The sequence below is a fragment of the Quercus robur genome, chromosome 2, assembly GCF_932294415.1.
Source record: "Quercus robur chromosome 2, dhQueRobu3.1, whole genome shotgun sequence".
Lineage (NCBI taxonomy): Eukaryota > Viridiplantae > Streptophyta > Magnoliopsida > Fagales > Fagaceae > Quercus > Quercus robur.
In genome coordinates, this window is record NC_065535.1 from 72,132,484 (window position 1) to 72,149,956 (window position 17,473).

The window sequence follows — 17,473 nt, forward strand, 5'->3', positions numbered from 1 at the left end:
CATCAAATTGTAACACAAATTAAAATCATATAAGAGCAAATCATGCAATGGTGTAGTTTCTAAATCAATTTCAGATTTTATAAAACTATTTTAATCTATCTCACAAATAGGTAGGTTCCCGTGCATAGCACGGGTTAGCGACTAGTTAACTACTATAGTAGTTTTTCTAAAAAAAACTACTATAGTAGTTATTGGGGGCATATTTTCGGATTGCCCATATGATATTTGGGAAGTCAATAACGAGACTTTACTTTGGGCTTAAAATATGGCCTAAAGGCTATCGGTGAAGCGCGGAAAGCCCATTTTTGCTCATGGTCTGGGTTGCATCCAACAAAAATTATAATAAGGCCCCAAAAATACATTCTACAAAAATAAGCTAGCACAAAGGATGACCCACCACAATAAGTGCTTAAATAATAGTCCAATGGTAGATGTTTAGAAAATTAATAAATGTATTTGCATAGTAAAAAATTATGCATTTCCTCTATAGTCGGTTAATATAAAAGTGGGCCTGTTATAACAAGTACACAAGAGGAAAATGATTTAGCAATGAATATGACAGACTTCCAGCGATAGACGTTTGACAAATTATTAAGTGTATTTACATGATCAAAAATCATATAGTTTCTTTATTATTATTATTATTATTTTGGAGAAACAACCATCTAAAATAAATTAATCAAAGAGCTAGTACATCAGCAGAAACAAAGTTGACAACATTTGGAGGGACATGCTCCAACCAAAGTGTAGAAGGAAATGAAAATTTGGCTCTCTTAGCTAAAGCATCTACCACAACATTACCCAGCCTAAGAGTACGCGAGATCGACCAACTCTTTAAAGAGTTTAACAAACACAGAGTATCAAAAAGGAGGTGTCCAAAAGCTGAGTTAAAAATATCACCATTCGTAAGAGCATTTATGATTATTTCTGAATCGCCTTCTAGGACAGTGCCATCCAGCCCAAGCTCCTAAACTAACATGACAACGCGCTTTGTTGCCAACAGCTCTAGCACAGCAACAGAGGATGGGTTTGGGATTCTCTCGGAGAGAGAGGCCAAGACCTGACCTCGAGAGTCCCTAATAACCACCCCAATTCCAGCTTCATTAGTATCCGCGAAGACTGCCTCGTCAAAGTTTGTTTTGATACTTCCACTTCCCGATGGCTTCCATTTCACACCTCTGACTGGTTTCACCTTCACTGACGCTGCATTGAATTTCCTGTACTCAAGGAGGTAGTGGCTGACTTCACTTGGTACCTGTGATAGCGGTGTGATTGTCTGATGCAAGTGAATTTTATTTTGCCTATTCCAGATGAACCAGGCTGTGACTGCAAACTGCTCCCTCGCCTGTGGTTTGGAGCTAAGCAATTTCCAGAGATCAAAGAAGTCAACAAGAGGGAAAACTTTCATAGTATCCAAGACATTATGACTTTCATTATAATATCAATAAACAAGTATTAAAGGTTTTATAATTACAAGTAAAATAGGAAAATTAGGATGGACTAAGGGGAGAGAAAGACCCCCAGCTTAGCGCGGCAAATATGTAACCAAGATTCTTATGCCCATGATGGAATACATAGAAGGATGTATGGTAAATGATGGAAACGACTCTTATATGAGTGGGTGAGCAAATATATGGTGATGTGGGAATAATATTACCAATGAGAAATATTGTTCATCATTGGACTTTAAGTGTAATACTTATGATATAGTATTTTGCCAAGTATTAATAACCTTGGGCTTTTGACAAAATAGTGACAACGTAAGTTGGGTTTTTGATATTGTCAATGTAAATTGGGCTTTTAATATTGCCAATGAGAATTGGGCTTTTGATGTTGCCAATGTAAATTGGGCAAATTGGGCTCTTGATATTGCCAATATGAATTAGACTTTTAATATTGCCAATAAGAATTGAGCTTTTAATATTGTTAATGAGAATTGGATTTTTGATATTGCCAATGCAAATTGGGTTTTTGATATTGCCAATGCAAATTGGGCTTTTAATGTTGCTAATGTGAATTGGGTTTTTTATATTGCCAATGCAAATTGGGTTTTTGATGTTGCTAATATAAATTGGGCTTTTAATGTTGCAAATGAGAATTTAGCTTTTGATGTTACCAATGTGAATTGGGCTTTTGATATTGCCAATATGAATTGGGCTTTTAATATTGCCAATATGAATTGGGCAAATTGGGCTTTTGATATTGCCAATATGAATTGAATTTTTAATATTGCTAATAAGAATTGAGTTTTTAATGTTGTTAATGAGAATTGAGTTTTTGATGTTGCCAATGAAAATTGGGCTTTTGATGTTGTCAATGCGAATTGGGTTTTTAATGTTGCTAATGTGAATTTAGCTTTTGACGTTGCCAATGTGAATTAGGTTTTTGATAAATAAATTGTAATGGGTTTAAACCATGGGCTTTGCTTATAGGATTTGAATTCCATTGATAAAATTGTCATGAATTTAAACCTTGGGCTTTGATTATGAATTTGAATTCCATTGATAAAATTGTTTTGTCATGGACTTGAATCATGAGCTTTTCAAATATTGCCAAACATAAGTATTCTTGAGCTTTAAATAGAATGGGATGTGTGCAGTGGGCTCATAAGACGAGTTTTGGGCTTAACTAAATAATAATAATAATAAAATTTGATAGAATATGAGTTTTTAGGATTTTTTGTGATAGTTTATATCATGACCCAATTTAGATAATAAGATATGAAATATTTGTGAGCCAATGGGATGAGATATATTCATGGAGGCCCAAAATAATTTATGGGTGATATTTTGTTATTTTTTGGTGAATAAATAAATGTGATTAAATATGATTGGGGCACGTGGCATGAGTGAAAAAATTGTACCTCAACAGTACTATGATGTTCTTCTAATTTTTAATAATTTTTTTAAAGAGTTTCAATTTATGATGTCCTCTCTTGATGATAGTTTTTTTTTTCTTAAATAATGTGTTTGAACTTGGTGAGAGAGTGTCATTAAGTATGTGTATTTAATAGTTTATTTCTAAAAAAAAAAAAATCACCAATCGGTTTTTAGTGTAAGTGGGGATTGAACTCCAGATCTCTTATTCAACCATCAGAAATTCTACTAGTTGAGCTAACTGAAACTAGGGATGGCAAAATTTGACACGACTTATGAACCCGACATGAAATTAGTGGGTTATGGGTTAAGGCTTAACGAATTTGAGTCATATTTGGGTTGACATGGCTGACTCGTTTAATAAACAGGTTGGGTTAGTGTTGAACATATAGAACCTGTTTGACCTGTCTCACCCGTTTAATTAAATGACATTTTACTAATATACCATTCAAAATCTAGGTATATAAACTTATTAGTTGTTGTGATTTATTTTCTTTGACATATTGTGATTAATTATTTGTGATCTTGGGATATGCTTTAGTTTTGAATTATTATTTGTAATGTAATTACTCGTTAGTTCTGAATTTATATTACAAATATTTATTTGTTTGTCTTTTCATATATATTTTTTCATTTTGATAAGATTTGATAAACCGGTTGATACGACTAACCCGTTTAATAAATGGGTTGTGTTAGGGTTGTGAAATCTTGACCCATTTTATAAACATGTCCGGTTAATGTTGACCTATATAGTCGAATACTCATGAGTTGACACGACATGAACCCGACACATGAAGACGAATTGGCACCCCTAATTGGAACCCACAACTTTTAATAATTAAGTATGCGTGGGAATATACAATTGTTTTGTAATGTGATATAATATATAATTTATTCTATAATTATTTTTCTTCTCTCCATCTCTACAAATATATCATTCTATTATTTTGAGTTTTTTAATTTTAAAAAAACTTAGGTGCATTTGATTGATATTATTCCTTTTTTTTTTTTTTTGAGATAAAAGATAGAAATAGTAATCTTTTTTTCTAATGATCTGTATTATTCAAACTTTTGTATAGTGTGTTATGGTTTATTTATTTATTTTTTATTTACAACTAAAATTTTTAAGTTCCAAAATTAATTCTTTGAATTTTTCATTCTCTTAAGAAGATTATCATGATAACCAAACCTCATCACAAATTTACAGTTGATATTACTCAAATAATTTATAGAGACATTCAAATACATAATCATCTCACTTCTAAAATATCTAAAAATTAACTCAAACCAAAACCATAAGAGGGATAGAGAGTACATGTGATAAATAACTCAAAAAACACACCACTAAAGTGTATCATCCAAAAGTAGAGATACAAAAAAAAAAAAAAATCAATCTAAAATGGAGTTCCAATAAAAAGAATTAATAAGAGAGAGAGAGAGAGAGAGTATTCACATTTTTGTGTGAGAAAAATATGGATTGAATGGAATAGAAAATAACAAATTTTTATAGTAAAAAAATTGGGGAGAAGAAGAGTCAAAATAAAAGGAAAATGAAGGGATGGAGAATTGTAAGGTTAAGGTATAAAATAGTGGGGAGATAAAAAGATAAAAAGAAGTAAATGTTGGAGAATGTGTAATTGTAAAGTGACAAATTAATAAGGAAAAAATTAATTAAAAAAGAGAGAAAATATTGAAAATAAGTTGATGATGTGGCGCTGATGTGGCTAAATAGGAGCGCAGCAACATTAAACTCTATGTTTCAGCTTTTAGATATACTAGTCACGAATCCACGCGTTGTGCATGATAATCATTTTTATGGTGGTTTTATTAATTTTTTACAATTAAAACTAATTTAATAAAGAATTGAAAGCTCGAAAATGTGTTAAAAACACAAAAACTGTTTAGACCCCCAATTAAAATTACGGCTAGATTGCTTTTACTATAACCTATCTAAATGCGGAAACAAGAGTAAATGAAGCGCAATAAACCGATACTACTCTAGTGCATAAACATGAACAACAAACATTAAAAGTAAAGCACAAGAGTAAGGGAAGAGAGAATGCAAACACAAGATAACACGTCGATGTGTTATCGAAGAGGAAACCGAAGAATCTCAGGGAAAAATCTCTCCGCCGCCTTCCAAGCGGTAATCGATTCACTAGATAATCAGTTGGGATACATGGGTTAGTAAGAGACCCTCCAAGCCTAATCTACCTGCTGTACCTAAGCCCTCCAAGCTCCTACTCTAACAAGACTTCTCGGAACCGTGTCTTGTCTAACTCTCCAGATCCCGCAACAAACTCCATGTTGCATCTGCCATCCTTGGCTTCTTCCAATACTTCCCAGCAACTCCAAAAACACTCACTACACTCTGAAAATGTATGGATTGTATTTTGGTACAAATCTCCTCTCAATGTATGATAATGAGAGAGGGAAGGAGAAGAGGTTACAATGAATTCTCACAAAGGATGAGTAGCTCTCTCTCTAAAAGATGGGTGTGTGTTGTAAAAAACCTATCTAGAGTTTTTCTCTCTGAATAGCCTCATTTACATTTGTGGGTAATGAGGGTATATATAGTATGGGTGAAGGGTAAGGAATTCACACATAAAAATCCTCCAGGTAGAATATTTTGCAACTATCTTGCGGGAAGGCCTCACCTGCGAAACACTCGCGAAAACACTAGCCGGGCATGACTCTTCAGCTTCCAGTCATGTGCTCCTCACATGCTCTTTCGCGGCTTAGCTTCTTGCGAGCTTCTTGCGAAATCCACTGATTCTTCATTTAAGCTTGAGTCTTCACCAACTTAATACTAAATCCAATACAATAAAATCCCACAAAATACAAGGAACAAAATTAGAGCAATTACAACATTTTTTGTCATGGAATAAAGCCAACATAAAACATAGTTGTAAATCACAACTTTACAAGAATAATGTATTTCATAATCATATTTTTATTTATTATACGAACAATCATAAATGTAATATAAAAACAATCATAAATCATAAATATAAATTTTGTTATACCAAAATGAAAACAATACAATTTTTCTCAAAATTTCAAAAGACAAGTTAACGAAAATATTCATTTTTAATAAAAGTTATTTATAACATTTTTTGAATCATTAAAAAGAATATAAATTTTGGAAATTATTCTTTTAGTTTTAAACAAAATTTCTCATTTTTTTTTTTTTTGCCTACAATCCAAAACACCAAAAAACGTAACTAAGAAAATTAATAAACTTAAAAGTGATTAATTGGACCAATTAGGAAAAACAATTTGTTGTTGATAATCTATTAAGGTTATTTTATTTGTAGAAATTGAAATTTCATCCACCCAAAATATATTATCAAATAAACAATTATCAGCAAAATCTAATGATTAAATTTCTATGTATGCATTGTTAAAAAATAATAATAACAATTAAAGAAAAATTGCAAAAGCTAAAATTTGTCACTCATTTGATTATTTTTGTTTGGCTAACCTTTGTTTTTCTTTAAATAAATGGCATTATAAAGTACTTCTAATACAACTGTAAGGACTCAATTTGTAACGACCCAAAATGATATTGGGTTCGCACGTAAAAAGGTCCAAACAATATCATTTGTAGAGCGTGGGTTTGAAAGGGTAGGCCTTGGTCACCGGACGGTGGTTAGTCGTGGTGTTCATACAGAATTAAACCGTGTTCGCTCGAGGAGTCTTTCTCCTTGAGGCGGTCTGGGAGGCTCTGGTTCTTGGCCTTTTTTCCCAGCCTCTTCTCTGGATTGCTTACTTTTCCTTTTATACTAGCCTGTACCCCTCATCCAGCGTCCACGTGTAGGTTCGACTTTCCAAGACTGATACTTGTCCCATCAGCCACTACCCAAAGTGGTTGGGGTTGGTTGTAAAAGCTGAAGAGTATGGTTCTGTCAGGTGCAGAGTATTCAATGGCAATAATGGCAGCTTTCCCTTTGTCCTTGGTCGCCATACTGTCCAACGGTCCTTTCTCTATCAACGCAGATATTTTAGGTTTTTTCCAAAACTGTTCCTATACTGTTCTTGCCCTTTCTTTCAGGGGAACCTCGGATATGCCGAGGACATAATTATCCTCGGTTATGTCTCAAAACTACTTGGACTTTTATTACACGTCCTCGGCTATACCCCTCCTCGGCTCGGGCCTTGGGCCCCAATGTAAAAATGGGCCAAGACCACAAATTCTTGGGCCCCACAACAACTATTAACAGTACTTTGTTCACTACAAAGGATTAAAAAATAAACAAAAATTAGTAAAATCTCATAATTTAACATCTAAATTGAGTACTATAAAAATCATGATGTGTGATAGAATAAATACCAAATTATCCAAGTAGTGCTATGTAATAAAATAATATTATATTATTATATGCTACATTTAATTTTTTATAACGCAATATGATAAAATTTAACAATCAAAGAGAACAAAAAAAAATTAAAAAAATAATAAATACCAAATTATCTAAATCATGCTATGTAATAGAATAATATTATATTTTTATATGCTATATTTAATTTTTTAATGCAACAAGATAGAATTTAACAACCAAAGAAAACAAAAAAAGCAACAATTTAAAAAACAAAACTAAATCGCATTAACCTAAAGTAGAGTTTTAAAGAATATAAATAATTATCAACCTAAAGTAGAGATACAAGAAAAATAAAAAATCCACCAAAAAATTGAGAGAGAGAGAGAGGAGAAATGTTAGAGAAGTAGTAGGGAGATGAAAAGGTAAGGAAGAGAGAAAGGTTGGAGAAGTGTAAATATTAAAAAAATTAAATATTAAAAAAAATTATAGAAAAATTGAAAAGAAAAAAATAATAATGACGTGAACGTTAATGTGGCTCAACTGGAGTGTAGTAACAATAAATGTTACGCTTCAATTTTAAATATAATATAGATATAGATGAATATTCTATAAATATTAACTTCAAATCCAGCTAACCAATTAGCGGTGCAAATTAAAAGTCTCATAAAAAAATGTAGTCAAAAAGGATTTTCGGCTCTTACCGCTTCTTTTCAAATCCTTTTGTTCTCAAATAAAACCGTTTTTTTTTTTAAATGCTGGCACATAGGCAGATATAGCAATAATCTTAAAACGATACACTAGTATTGATCTATATTGAAACATTTTGAAACAGCTCCAATATGATATTAAGAGTAGGGATGGCAAAATTGGATACGACCCGCGAATCCGACATGATATGACACGAAATTAGCAAGTTATGGGTTGAGTCTTAATGGGTTCGTGTCATATTTAAGTTGACATAACTGACCCGTTTAATAAATGGGTTGAGTTAGTGTTCAACATATGAAATCCGTTTGACTTGTTTGACCCGTTTAATTAAATGACATTTTACTAATATATCTTTCAAATCCTAGATATATAAACTTATTAGTTGTTGTAGTTTATTTTCTTTGACATATAGTAATTGATTATTTGTGATATTGACAGGGATGTAGCTAGCTTTGGACAAGGGGGGGCAACAGCCCCCCCTAAATTTTTTTTAAAAAAAATATTATTATATATATATGTGTATTAATTTTAGCAATTTTGTTCTATAAAATTACATTTTTTTTCCTTAAACAATATCATTGATTCTTTTAACAGTAATGCTATACTCACAAACTTTTTTACAACATTTTTACAAACTATTTTAGTAGCAAATTCTTATTGGTTTGCACATGAACCCACCACTTACATCATTTTTTTACTTACTAGCAACCACTTATACATCAATAATTTATAAAAAAAAACGTTTGTAGCGCAAGTATTTTCCTCATTTTAGTGACTATAAAAAAATTTATATATCTAAAATCTAAAACAAAATATACAAACTCAAAAAAAATAGTTCAACAACAAAAATTAGCAATAGTAAAACTTTGAAAAAAATTAAACTCAATTAACCAATTTTATTTAAAATAAACAACTCTGTCATTTAAAAAATTATAAACAAAAATAATTTTGTTCTTACCAACAGAAAAAAAAAAAAAAAAATTTCTAAGTAGTAGCAAAGTTAAAGGTCGAAACCGTTACACAAAGCCAACGGTAAAGTCGCTTCCGTTAATTCAAAGCTCTAGCTCCATCCTTGGATATTGAGGTATGCTTTAGTTTTGAATGACTATTTGTGATGCAATTATTTGTTAGTTCTAAATTTTATATTAAAAATATTTTTTTGTTTGTTTTTTCATAATTTTTTTTTCCATAAATTTTTTTTCTTTTCATTTGGAAAATATTCAATAAACAGGTCGACACGACTGACCTGTTTAATAAATGAGTCATATTAGGATCGAGGAATCTTGACCTGTTTAATAAATATGTCGGGTTAGTGTTGACTTATATAGTCGGATACTCATAAGTTGACACAACACGAACTTAACATGTGAATGCGAATTGCCACCCCTAATTAAGAGATTTCATTTTTTTTTTTTATCGAAAAAATATATTTAAGCGGTGGGAATTTGGCATTGGACCAATGAGATTGTAATACAATGATCAAGGATCAAGGCAGGAGAGTAGTTGGGGTAGGTGGAAAGGGAAGGTGGATATTCAAAATCACATGGTCTTCTACAATACTCACGGGTCAAATGAAGGAAGATCACACGGATTTCGGAATGAGGATGTGTGTAGAAATGAAAATCAAGTTTGAAAAAGGTTAAATCGGAAAGCGCAACAAGAGACCGTGGATGGACACGGTAGCTTTGTCCTATAATCAAAATAATATTTAATTAAGGGTATGTTTGGAATTTGTTTATTTTATTTTATTTATTTATTTTGTTGAAAATAAAAGTTAATTGAAATAGTATGGTGGGATCTATGAATAGTACCAAAAAGTATAATGGAACTTATGAATAATAGCAAAAATAAACTAAATAGTAAAATAAGTTGATAAAATTAATTATGACAAACGGATACTAAATAGATTTTTTTTTTTAAAGAATTAAATAGAGATTGAAATAGTGTGGAAATTGGTAATTGGACAAACAACAAAATGAAAAAAAATAAAATTGATAGTGGTAGTGGAGTTCAGCCATGCTATTTGTTCATTCACAATTTACTAAAAAAAAAAAAAGAAAAAAGAAAAGAAAAAAACATGAAAAAGCTAGGCCACTTACCTTCATTAATCAAGGGTTATTTTTGGCCTTTTATAGCCCACCGTGAAGGATATGATATGTGAGATATAAATATTGTTGCTTTAGATTAAGGTTGGTGTGTTATTTTAGAGAGAAAAACTATATTGTTGTATCTTGTATTAAATAAAGTAGGCAAATTATTATACCACACAATTTCTTGTGTCGTATGATTATTTTTGTGTATAATTTTTTTTTTCTCATGTCTCACAAATTTGGGAATTTGTGTATATTCCCAACAATTTTCCTTATCATTTTATGTCTAAAGTTGGAGAAATTATACAGTCCTCTGGTGGACCACGTCATTTGTCCACCATTTCATTAAAAAATGCTATTTATTTAAAATTGCTGAGTTAGTAATCAGTTTTTATTTTAAAAAATTTTCTAACTCAATAATTTTAAATAAATAAATTTTTTTTAGTGGAATGGTGGATCATGTCACTTATCTACTATAACAACCTTATAATATCTGCAAAAGTTGAATGATACATTTTTGAAGAATTTATTAAGTTCTCCTATTGGACCATATATGTTTTTCGTAATATCAATAAATAAACCATTTTGGGTTTTGGCGACTGTGTAGACTTCTTGAAATTAGCAAATGATAAGATATATTTTTTTATTGGTTAAAAGGATCACGTGACCGTTCTCCCATTGCATTGAATAATTTCGCCCACTATTGAGGGCAACTCAAAGTGCAAAGGCGTGGGTCCGGTGTCAAACACTTTATCTGCAGATTTTCTTCTTTAGCTGACAGATATCTAATGTCATTCCGAACAAATTACTTAGGAAACAAGTATTGCTTTTATAATTTTTCTATGAACATCAGAATATTTTTTGTTAGTAAGGTTTGTAACTTAGTATCCTACTCATTTGAGGTAAGAAGCAATAGAAAATTTTCAAGCAGTGGGTGCACCAATAATAGAAAATGAAGTATCACCAATTCTAATATTGACATTGAGAAACGATATTCCACCAATTCTTTTATTAACATCCCACAGAAATTTCATCAATCAGTAAACAGCAAAATATAAATGTGACTTCTATTGACACCTTCTTATACCATATCCAAAGAATTTGAATCAGAATCTCTCCCTTGCTGCTATTATTGACTATTTATGTATCTGTTTATTTTTTCCAAACTTCTCAACGATCTGCTAACCAAACAGACCACCTAGTGCTCTTGTGCAAGATACTTTACAAACAAGCATATATACACCATCAACATTACAATACCTAAATACCATCATCTTTTACTATCTCAGGGTTGTTGTCAAGAAGTGTAACTAGTGATCTTGATTGCCTGTTCCGGGCTCTGCCCGCTTCTTTCAACAACTCCGATAACCTCCTCCTCTCATCATCCACATCAGGATTTGCTGTTCCAAGCTTCTCTTCTCTCATGCCAACAACATAGTCCAAAATATCAATGGCATCGTCCAGCCTGTAAAATCCATAAGTTGGAAAGCAAAATGATATTACAAAGTATAAGTAAAAGAGAGCCAATGCTTTGATTATATGTCTTGCAATGTAACATTCTGTGTTTAATAACCACTAAAATGAAGCGAAGTGAGAAGATCACAGCTAAAAATGCAAAACAACAAATATTCACATATGTGATAAATCAATTTGCTAAAATATAATGAAAGAATGGTACCTGCCCATTGCATCATAAGTTCCAGCAAGATTACTATAGACCCCTAATGTATCAGGGTGATATGGCCCATATTCCTTCTCTAAAATACTCCTTGCTTCTTCAAAAAGATCTGCAGCCTTATTTATCGCATAGCGCTGCACACAGGCAAGTCCCATTTGGTTAAGAGCAATCCCAAACAGGGCAGATTTCTTCTCTCCACTTGCCCGGAACTTCGTGATGGCACTTTCCAAGGTGTTATGGGAGTCAGAATAGTTCCCCATCATATAATACATGACTCCCATTTGAGCCTCAATTCCAGCAATTGTACTTTGTTGACCTGGGGTGTCACCATATATTTTCAAAGCCTTTTTAAGTAACTTGAGTGCCTGCTCCAATTCATTCATGGATTGATAGATAGCAGAAACATCAATAAGACCACTGGCAATCTCTTCTGAGGGGATCCCAGGATTAGGCCTTCCATAGATTCTGAGTGCATTTTCACAATAAGATTTAGATTCTTTAAACTTTCCTATCTTGTGGTACAAGTCAGCTAAACGGACAAAAACGGAAGCAACGGCTGGATGATTCTCTCCTTTGGCTGATTTAAAGACTGTGAGTGCTTTCTGATAAGAAAAGATGGCCTCATCATACCGAGCCAAGGATAAATACGCATCTCCAATGCTGCAATCAATTGAAGCCACATCTATTTCCTGCTCATTGGCTGCCATGGCCATGCTTGCTAAAACATAGTGCTCAAGAGCAGCTTCATAGTCTCCCTTTGCATCATAGACAAGTCCCATGAGTCTCCTATCTGCTGCTTCTTCAAGAGAAGCAGGAGAACCATTCTCCCTGTGGATGTCAAGGGCCATCTGACAAAACTTCTCAGCCTCATCAAACTGCAATGCTTGAACATGAGCCTCAGCTACATACCGGCATGTTTCACCAACTCGAGGGTCTGTTTCTCCCAAAACTTGCCGTTGGATTTCCAAACCAGCGGTATAAAACAGTATTGAATTCTCAACCTGGCCTAGCATTGCATAAGTATCACCTAATTGCATGCATCCAGCAAACTTAGCTAGTGCATGATTTTGGCCATCCTCTATCACCGGAATATCAATTGAGCGCTCCAGAACTGGTATTGCCTCATTGTAATGGCCTAAGCTGCAGTATATTGCTGCCAAAACATGCAAACACATGACCAGCTCCAAATTGGGCTTCTCATTTGCACATATCTCAAACGACTTCCTTGCCCGAAGAGCCAGTTCAAGAGCCTTCTTAGGATTTTCACCGGAAGAAATCATATTCCTAGTTTGTTTAAGCAAGAATGGGCCAAGGTCTGGGTTGTCTAGTCCTGCCACAAGAGGGTCCTCAACTCCATTCTGAAATTTTGCTCCCAATAAAGCAAAATTTCTCTGTCTTCTCATAGCATTTGCTTTTCTTGAATTCTTCTCTTGCCTTTTATCAATTGGAGGCCTTTCATGAGAAGAATTACTCCTAGGACGAGATTTTGGTGATGTTCCAGAGTCCAATGGCAACCGAGAAAGCTGCTTAGGACTACCGGATTGGGTCCTAGCCTTCTTTGTAGACTTTTTACCAATAGACCCGTTTTCTTTCTCTGGAGTCAAGTCACCTCTATTGCCATCCTTATTTTCTATCACCACCTCCTTTGTTACCTCAAATTCCCCTATATCCCCAACAAGGTGACGCAATTCTGAATCAATCCTTGATTCCTCACCATATGACAGAAAGCTACGCCTTGAAAGGGACTGATCAGAGCTCTGCATCTCACAGACATTGTAATACAGCTGCTCAATAGAGGTGTCGATCATGCCATCAATAGCCAGATCAAAAGAGTCACTATGAGGACTTTGTGGACTCAATGGACTTCTTGGAGAGCCTTGCTGAGTAAAGCTTTCCTTATGTGGTGTGTAGCTTCCATTGGATTCGTCTACTACACCATCCCCATGTAATGCATCCATAGCTAATCCAGGCATAGTAACTACTTATGTACTAATCAGATAAAAGAGAAAAACGAAAATGTCTATCAGATAGCATCAACAAACCAAAATTTAATGCAGTACTCACAAAATGCATATCAACCATTTAACAATACTACATTAGAATTAGAAGAATATATATATATACATATATATCAAATTTTTAAAGAGAGCATTCAATATTAAGTTCATAAAAAAACTCTGTCCCGCCTTCCATTTTGCACTCATAGATTCTTGTTGGCAAGTTCTTCCATTATTAACTTATATCCAAAAGCCAAACGACAAAATATTGAATTTGCTGCATCAAATTGGTTTTATACTTTTATTCACATATTGATGGAAAGAAAGCCTAGCAGAGAACAAAAGTTCAATGGTAATTAGTGGGGTCTCTGCAAAGAAGACCATTTTACAATTCAATGATCAAGAACCAAACCAAAGAATAACACATAAACACATTAAAAATATGGAACAGCCACACAGACATCAAACCTTAATAGCCAAAAATACAGACAACAAACGATGCTTGATATGGGGAGCCAAAAAAAGGAAGAAGATAAACAAGTCAACCTCGGAAATAAATGTCAAATGTACTTATATCATTAATTATTTTGAAACTCAAAAAACTAGAAGATATAAATGATAAGCATATGAGACATACCTTAATATATTTGCCAAAGAAGGAGAAAGCCAAAGAGGTTCTCAACTTACAAAGTTGTCTGGGTGTTAATATGTATAGAAAGATAGAGAGGTATGGGGGGTGATACATGTGTCTTAGTATGCTTTATATATGAGACATGAAGGTGGAAATTATGAGAGAAAGATGAGGGCAACATGGAGAAAAGACCACTAGAATATTAAGTTTTTGTGTGAATATTTACAGATAATATGTGTATAGGTGTGGGGTTGCAGAGAGTTGGAATGTTGAAGCAATAAGGAAGGTGACTTCTCTCCCAACCCGTCACTCTCTCTATCTCTTTCTCTTTGTGATTCAAAGGATATAAATTTAATTAATTAATTAATTAACTAACTAAATATTCTCCAAAAACATAAAAGAAGTAAACTAAGGGCAATAATTAAATTGAATTGATAAAAGTACTAAATTTTTTTTTTTTTTTTTTTTTTTTTTTGTGACTTCTCTCCCTCTGCAGGTTCAAAGCAATACATTAATTAATTAAATATTTACTCAAAAAAATGGTAATAAAAAATAAAATAAATAATTAAATGAACTAATAGAAAGTTTGAATTTCTTGTGTGTGACATCTCTCCCTCTTTCTTTTTTTGTGAATTTGTGATACATACATTATTAATTTTTTAAATATTTTAATCAAAACAAAAGGGAAACAAGGTAATAAATAATTAAATATGAATTAATAAAATTATTGAAAATTATTTTATATAGTTTTGCGTGTGATAGCTAGTTGGCGGGATTAACGGCCTTTTAACGTTAAAAGGACTGTGGAAATGTTAACGTGACAGTACTGTCGGTTTGGGAAGTTTCTATGAAACTTTAATTTTTGATTTTTGGCTTTACCACGTGGCAAAAGAAGGTTTCAGCTTTTGTCTGCTGTGATCTAATGATTGGATGCCTTTGCGGGTACACGTGGACCACATCCAGCCGTATTTGGGCTGTTTTCTTTTTTTATTTTTTTATTTCTTTTGGGATGGGGTCACCAATTTTCAAATTCTAAAGTTGGCCCTAACAAACACAAAAAGGTCCCATTGGTGGCTGTAATATTTTTAGATTATAAATTATTTTACAATATTTTTATCACAATTTTGACGTGATAAATTGTAAGTGAATAACCATCATTCATATATGAACTTATAATTTTTTTTTTTAATACTAATTATACTTTACCACGATACAATTGTAACAAGAAATTGTGAAACATTTTGTGGTTTTAGAATTTTTCCACATCACTCAAAGAGGGAGGGAAGAAGTGGGCTCTTTCATGTTGGTAAGGAGGGCAGAAGGGAAAGGAATAAATTCTCTTTTCTTTTGGACTCACTATTTTGGGAGGAAAAAAAGAAGATTAGAGATTTTTAAAAAAAAAAAATATTTATTAGAATAATATGATGGAATATTGGAATTCTTTATTACACAATTTATCTTGATTTCTCTTTAACCAACCAAAGAGAATATAACTTTTTTTTTTCCTCCTTCAAAAACATGGTGTGAATCATGCAAGGGATTCTTTTACTTTGGCAATGATTTGAGGGCAAATGGATTAATTATTGCTTACCTATCAAATCAATTTTATTGTCAAGGAATACTTTGTTCTAATTTTTTTTTAGCTCTATTTTTTATATTTTAAAAGCTAGACCATATAATATATAGGTCTATTTAATATAATTGAAATCTTTATGTGATTAACATACATGAATAATTTGATATATTTTATCTTATGAAGACAAGATATATTTACTTAAGTAAGCCCTCGTCCCATCAACTTCTGTTTGTTATTTGGTGGTTCCAATGTAAGGAATTATTATTCTCACAAGTCACACTACAGTCTGACAATGTGAGTTTAATTTTTAGATAAACTTCATAAAATGGAGTAATGTGAAAGAAACCAATTATGATATGAAAATATTACTTCTGTGGATTATCCAAATAAATAAATAAATTAGCAGCCAATAAACAAAAACTGGAAAGTCCAATCTACTTCGGCCCAAAAACTTGTTGCCCAATGGGCTCAACTGCCATATGAAATACGTTTTCAACTTTAGGGTATGTGTTTTTATTCATTTTATTTTATTATTATTTTTTCTTAAAATGGTGTTTTAACTTTACTCGGGCGAAAAATGAAAACCATAAATAAAAGAAGATAGGGCCTACACGAAGTTACCAACCTAAGATATTTTAGGAATTGAAGTAGTTGAATGAAATGAAAATGATGTAAAAATCTATCATACACACTTGTTTTTATATTTTCCATAATTTTTTTTTTTTTTTTGATAATTGGATAGTTATAACTAAGAAGGGGAATTTGAACTCTTTGTTTCCAATAGAAACACTAAGAAGTAAGAAGCATAATTGAGTTCTTAGACTCTTCTTGACTATATGTACCATAATAATAATTATAGAAATTATTAGTTTTTTTTTTTTTTTTTGTTGATGAAATAATAAAATTTTTTTTTGAGATAATTTCAACCTTTAACGTCCGCTTCTGATGATAGCTCTTTATTATCAGACCAAGACACTTATCAGTTTTTTGTGTAGGTGGGGATTAAACCTCAAATCTCTTATACAACCATCAGAAACTTTATTTGTTGAGCTAACTGGAATCTACTATAAAATAATAAGTTGAGTTACAATTATGCATACAAAAAAGAAAAAAGAAAAAAAAAAGAAGCCCATTATTCGATTCATATAATTGCAACTTTTTTGAGGTCAAAAGGTGAAAAACCAGGGAAATATGCCAACTACAATAGATGCGCTTGCTACTCTTATTAAAGAGTAGACAAGGAATGACATAAAAAAAGAAGAAGAAAAAAAAAAAGTAGACAAGGAATCCATGTAGGGTCATCAAACGAATTCAGGACAAAAATAAAACTAAAAATGTTATTCGGCTCCTATTATTCAACTAGACTTGAAGACAAGAAGACATACCAAGGTCATTGATTTATAATTATAATTAACATTACCATATATATATAATTTGTAACCACAGTATATTCTATTGGAGCAATACCCAGCTGCCTAGTGGTTAGGACCCAAAGTTGAGAATTTTAGTCAGATGTGGGTTTGGGTCCAAATTAAAGTACCTACTTGAGGAACTTGATAGAAATCTAAGCGATCACCAGGGCTTGATAGAAATTG

The 17,473-nt window shown here is 32.3% G+C and overlaps 1 protein-coding gene across 1 annotated transcript; it reads right to left on the minus strand.

The window, feature by feature from the left end:
- Positions 1 to 10,971: 10,971 nt before the first annotated feature.
- On the minus strand, positions 10,972 to 14,529 carry LOC126714890 (protein KINESIN LIGHT CHAIN-RELATED 2). The gene is made up of 3 exons (XM_050415298.1): positions 14,309 to 14,529; positions 11,675 to 13,663; positions 10,972 to 11,461 (listed from the first exon to the last, which is right to left on the minus strand). Exons 2-3 carry the CDS (start codon positions 13,645 to 13,647, stop codon positions 11,257 to 11,259), a joined length of 2,178 nt encoding a protein of 725 aa, XP_050271255.1. The 5' UTR covers positions 13,648 to 13,663; positions 14,309 to 14,529; the 3' UTR covers positions 10,972 to 11,256.
- Between the last annotated feature and the right edge of the window lie 2,944 nt (positions 14,530 to 17,473).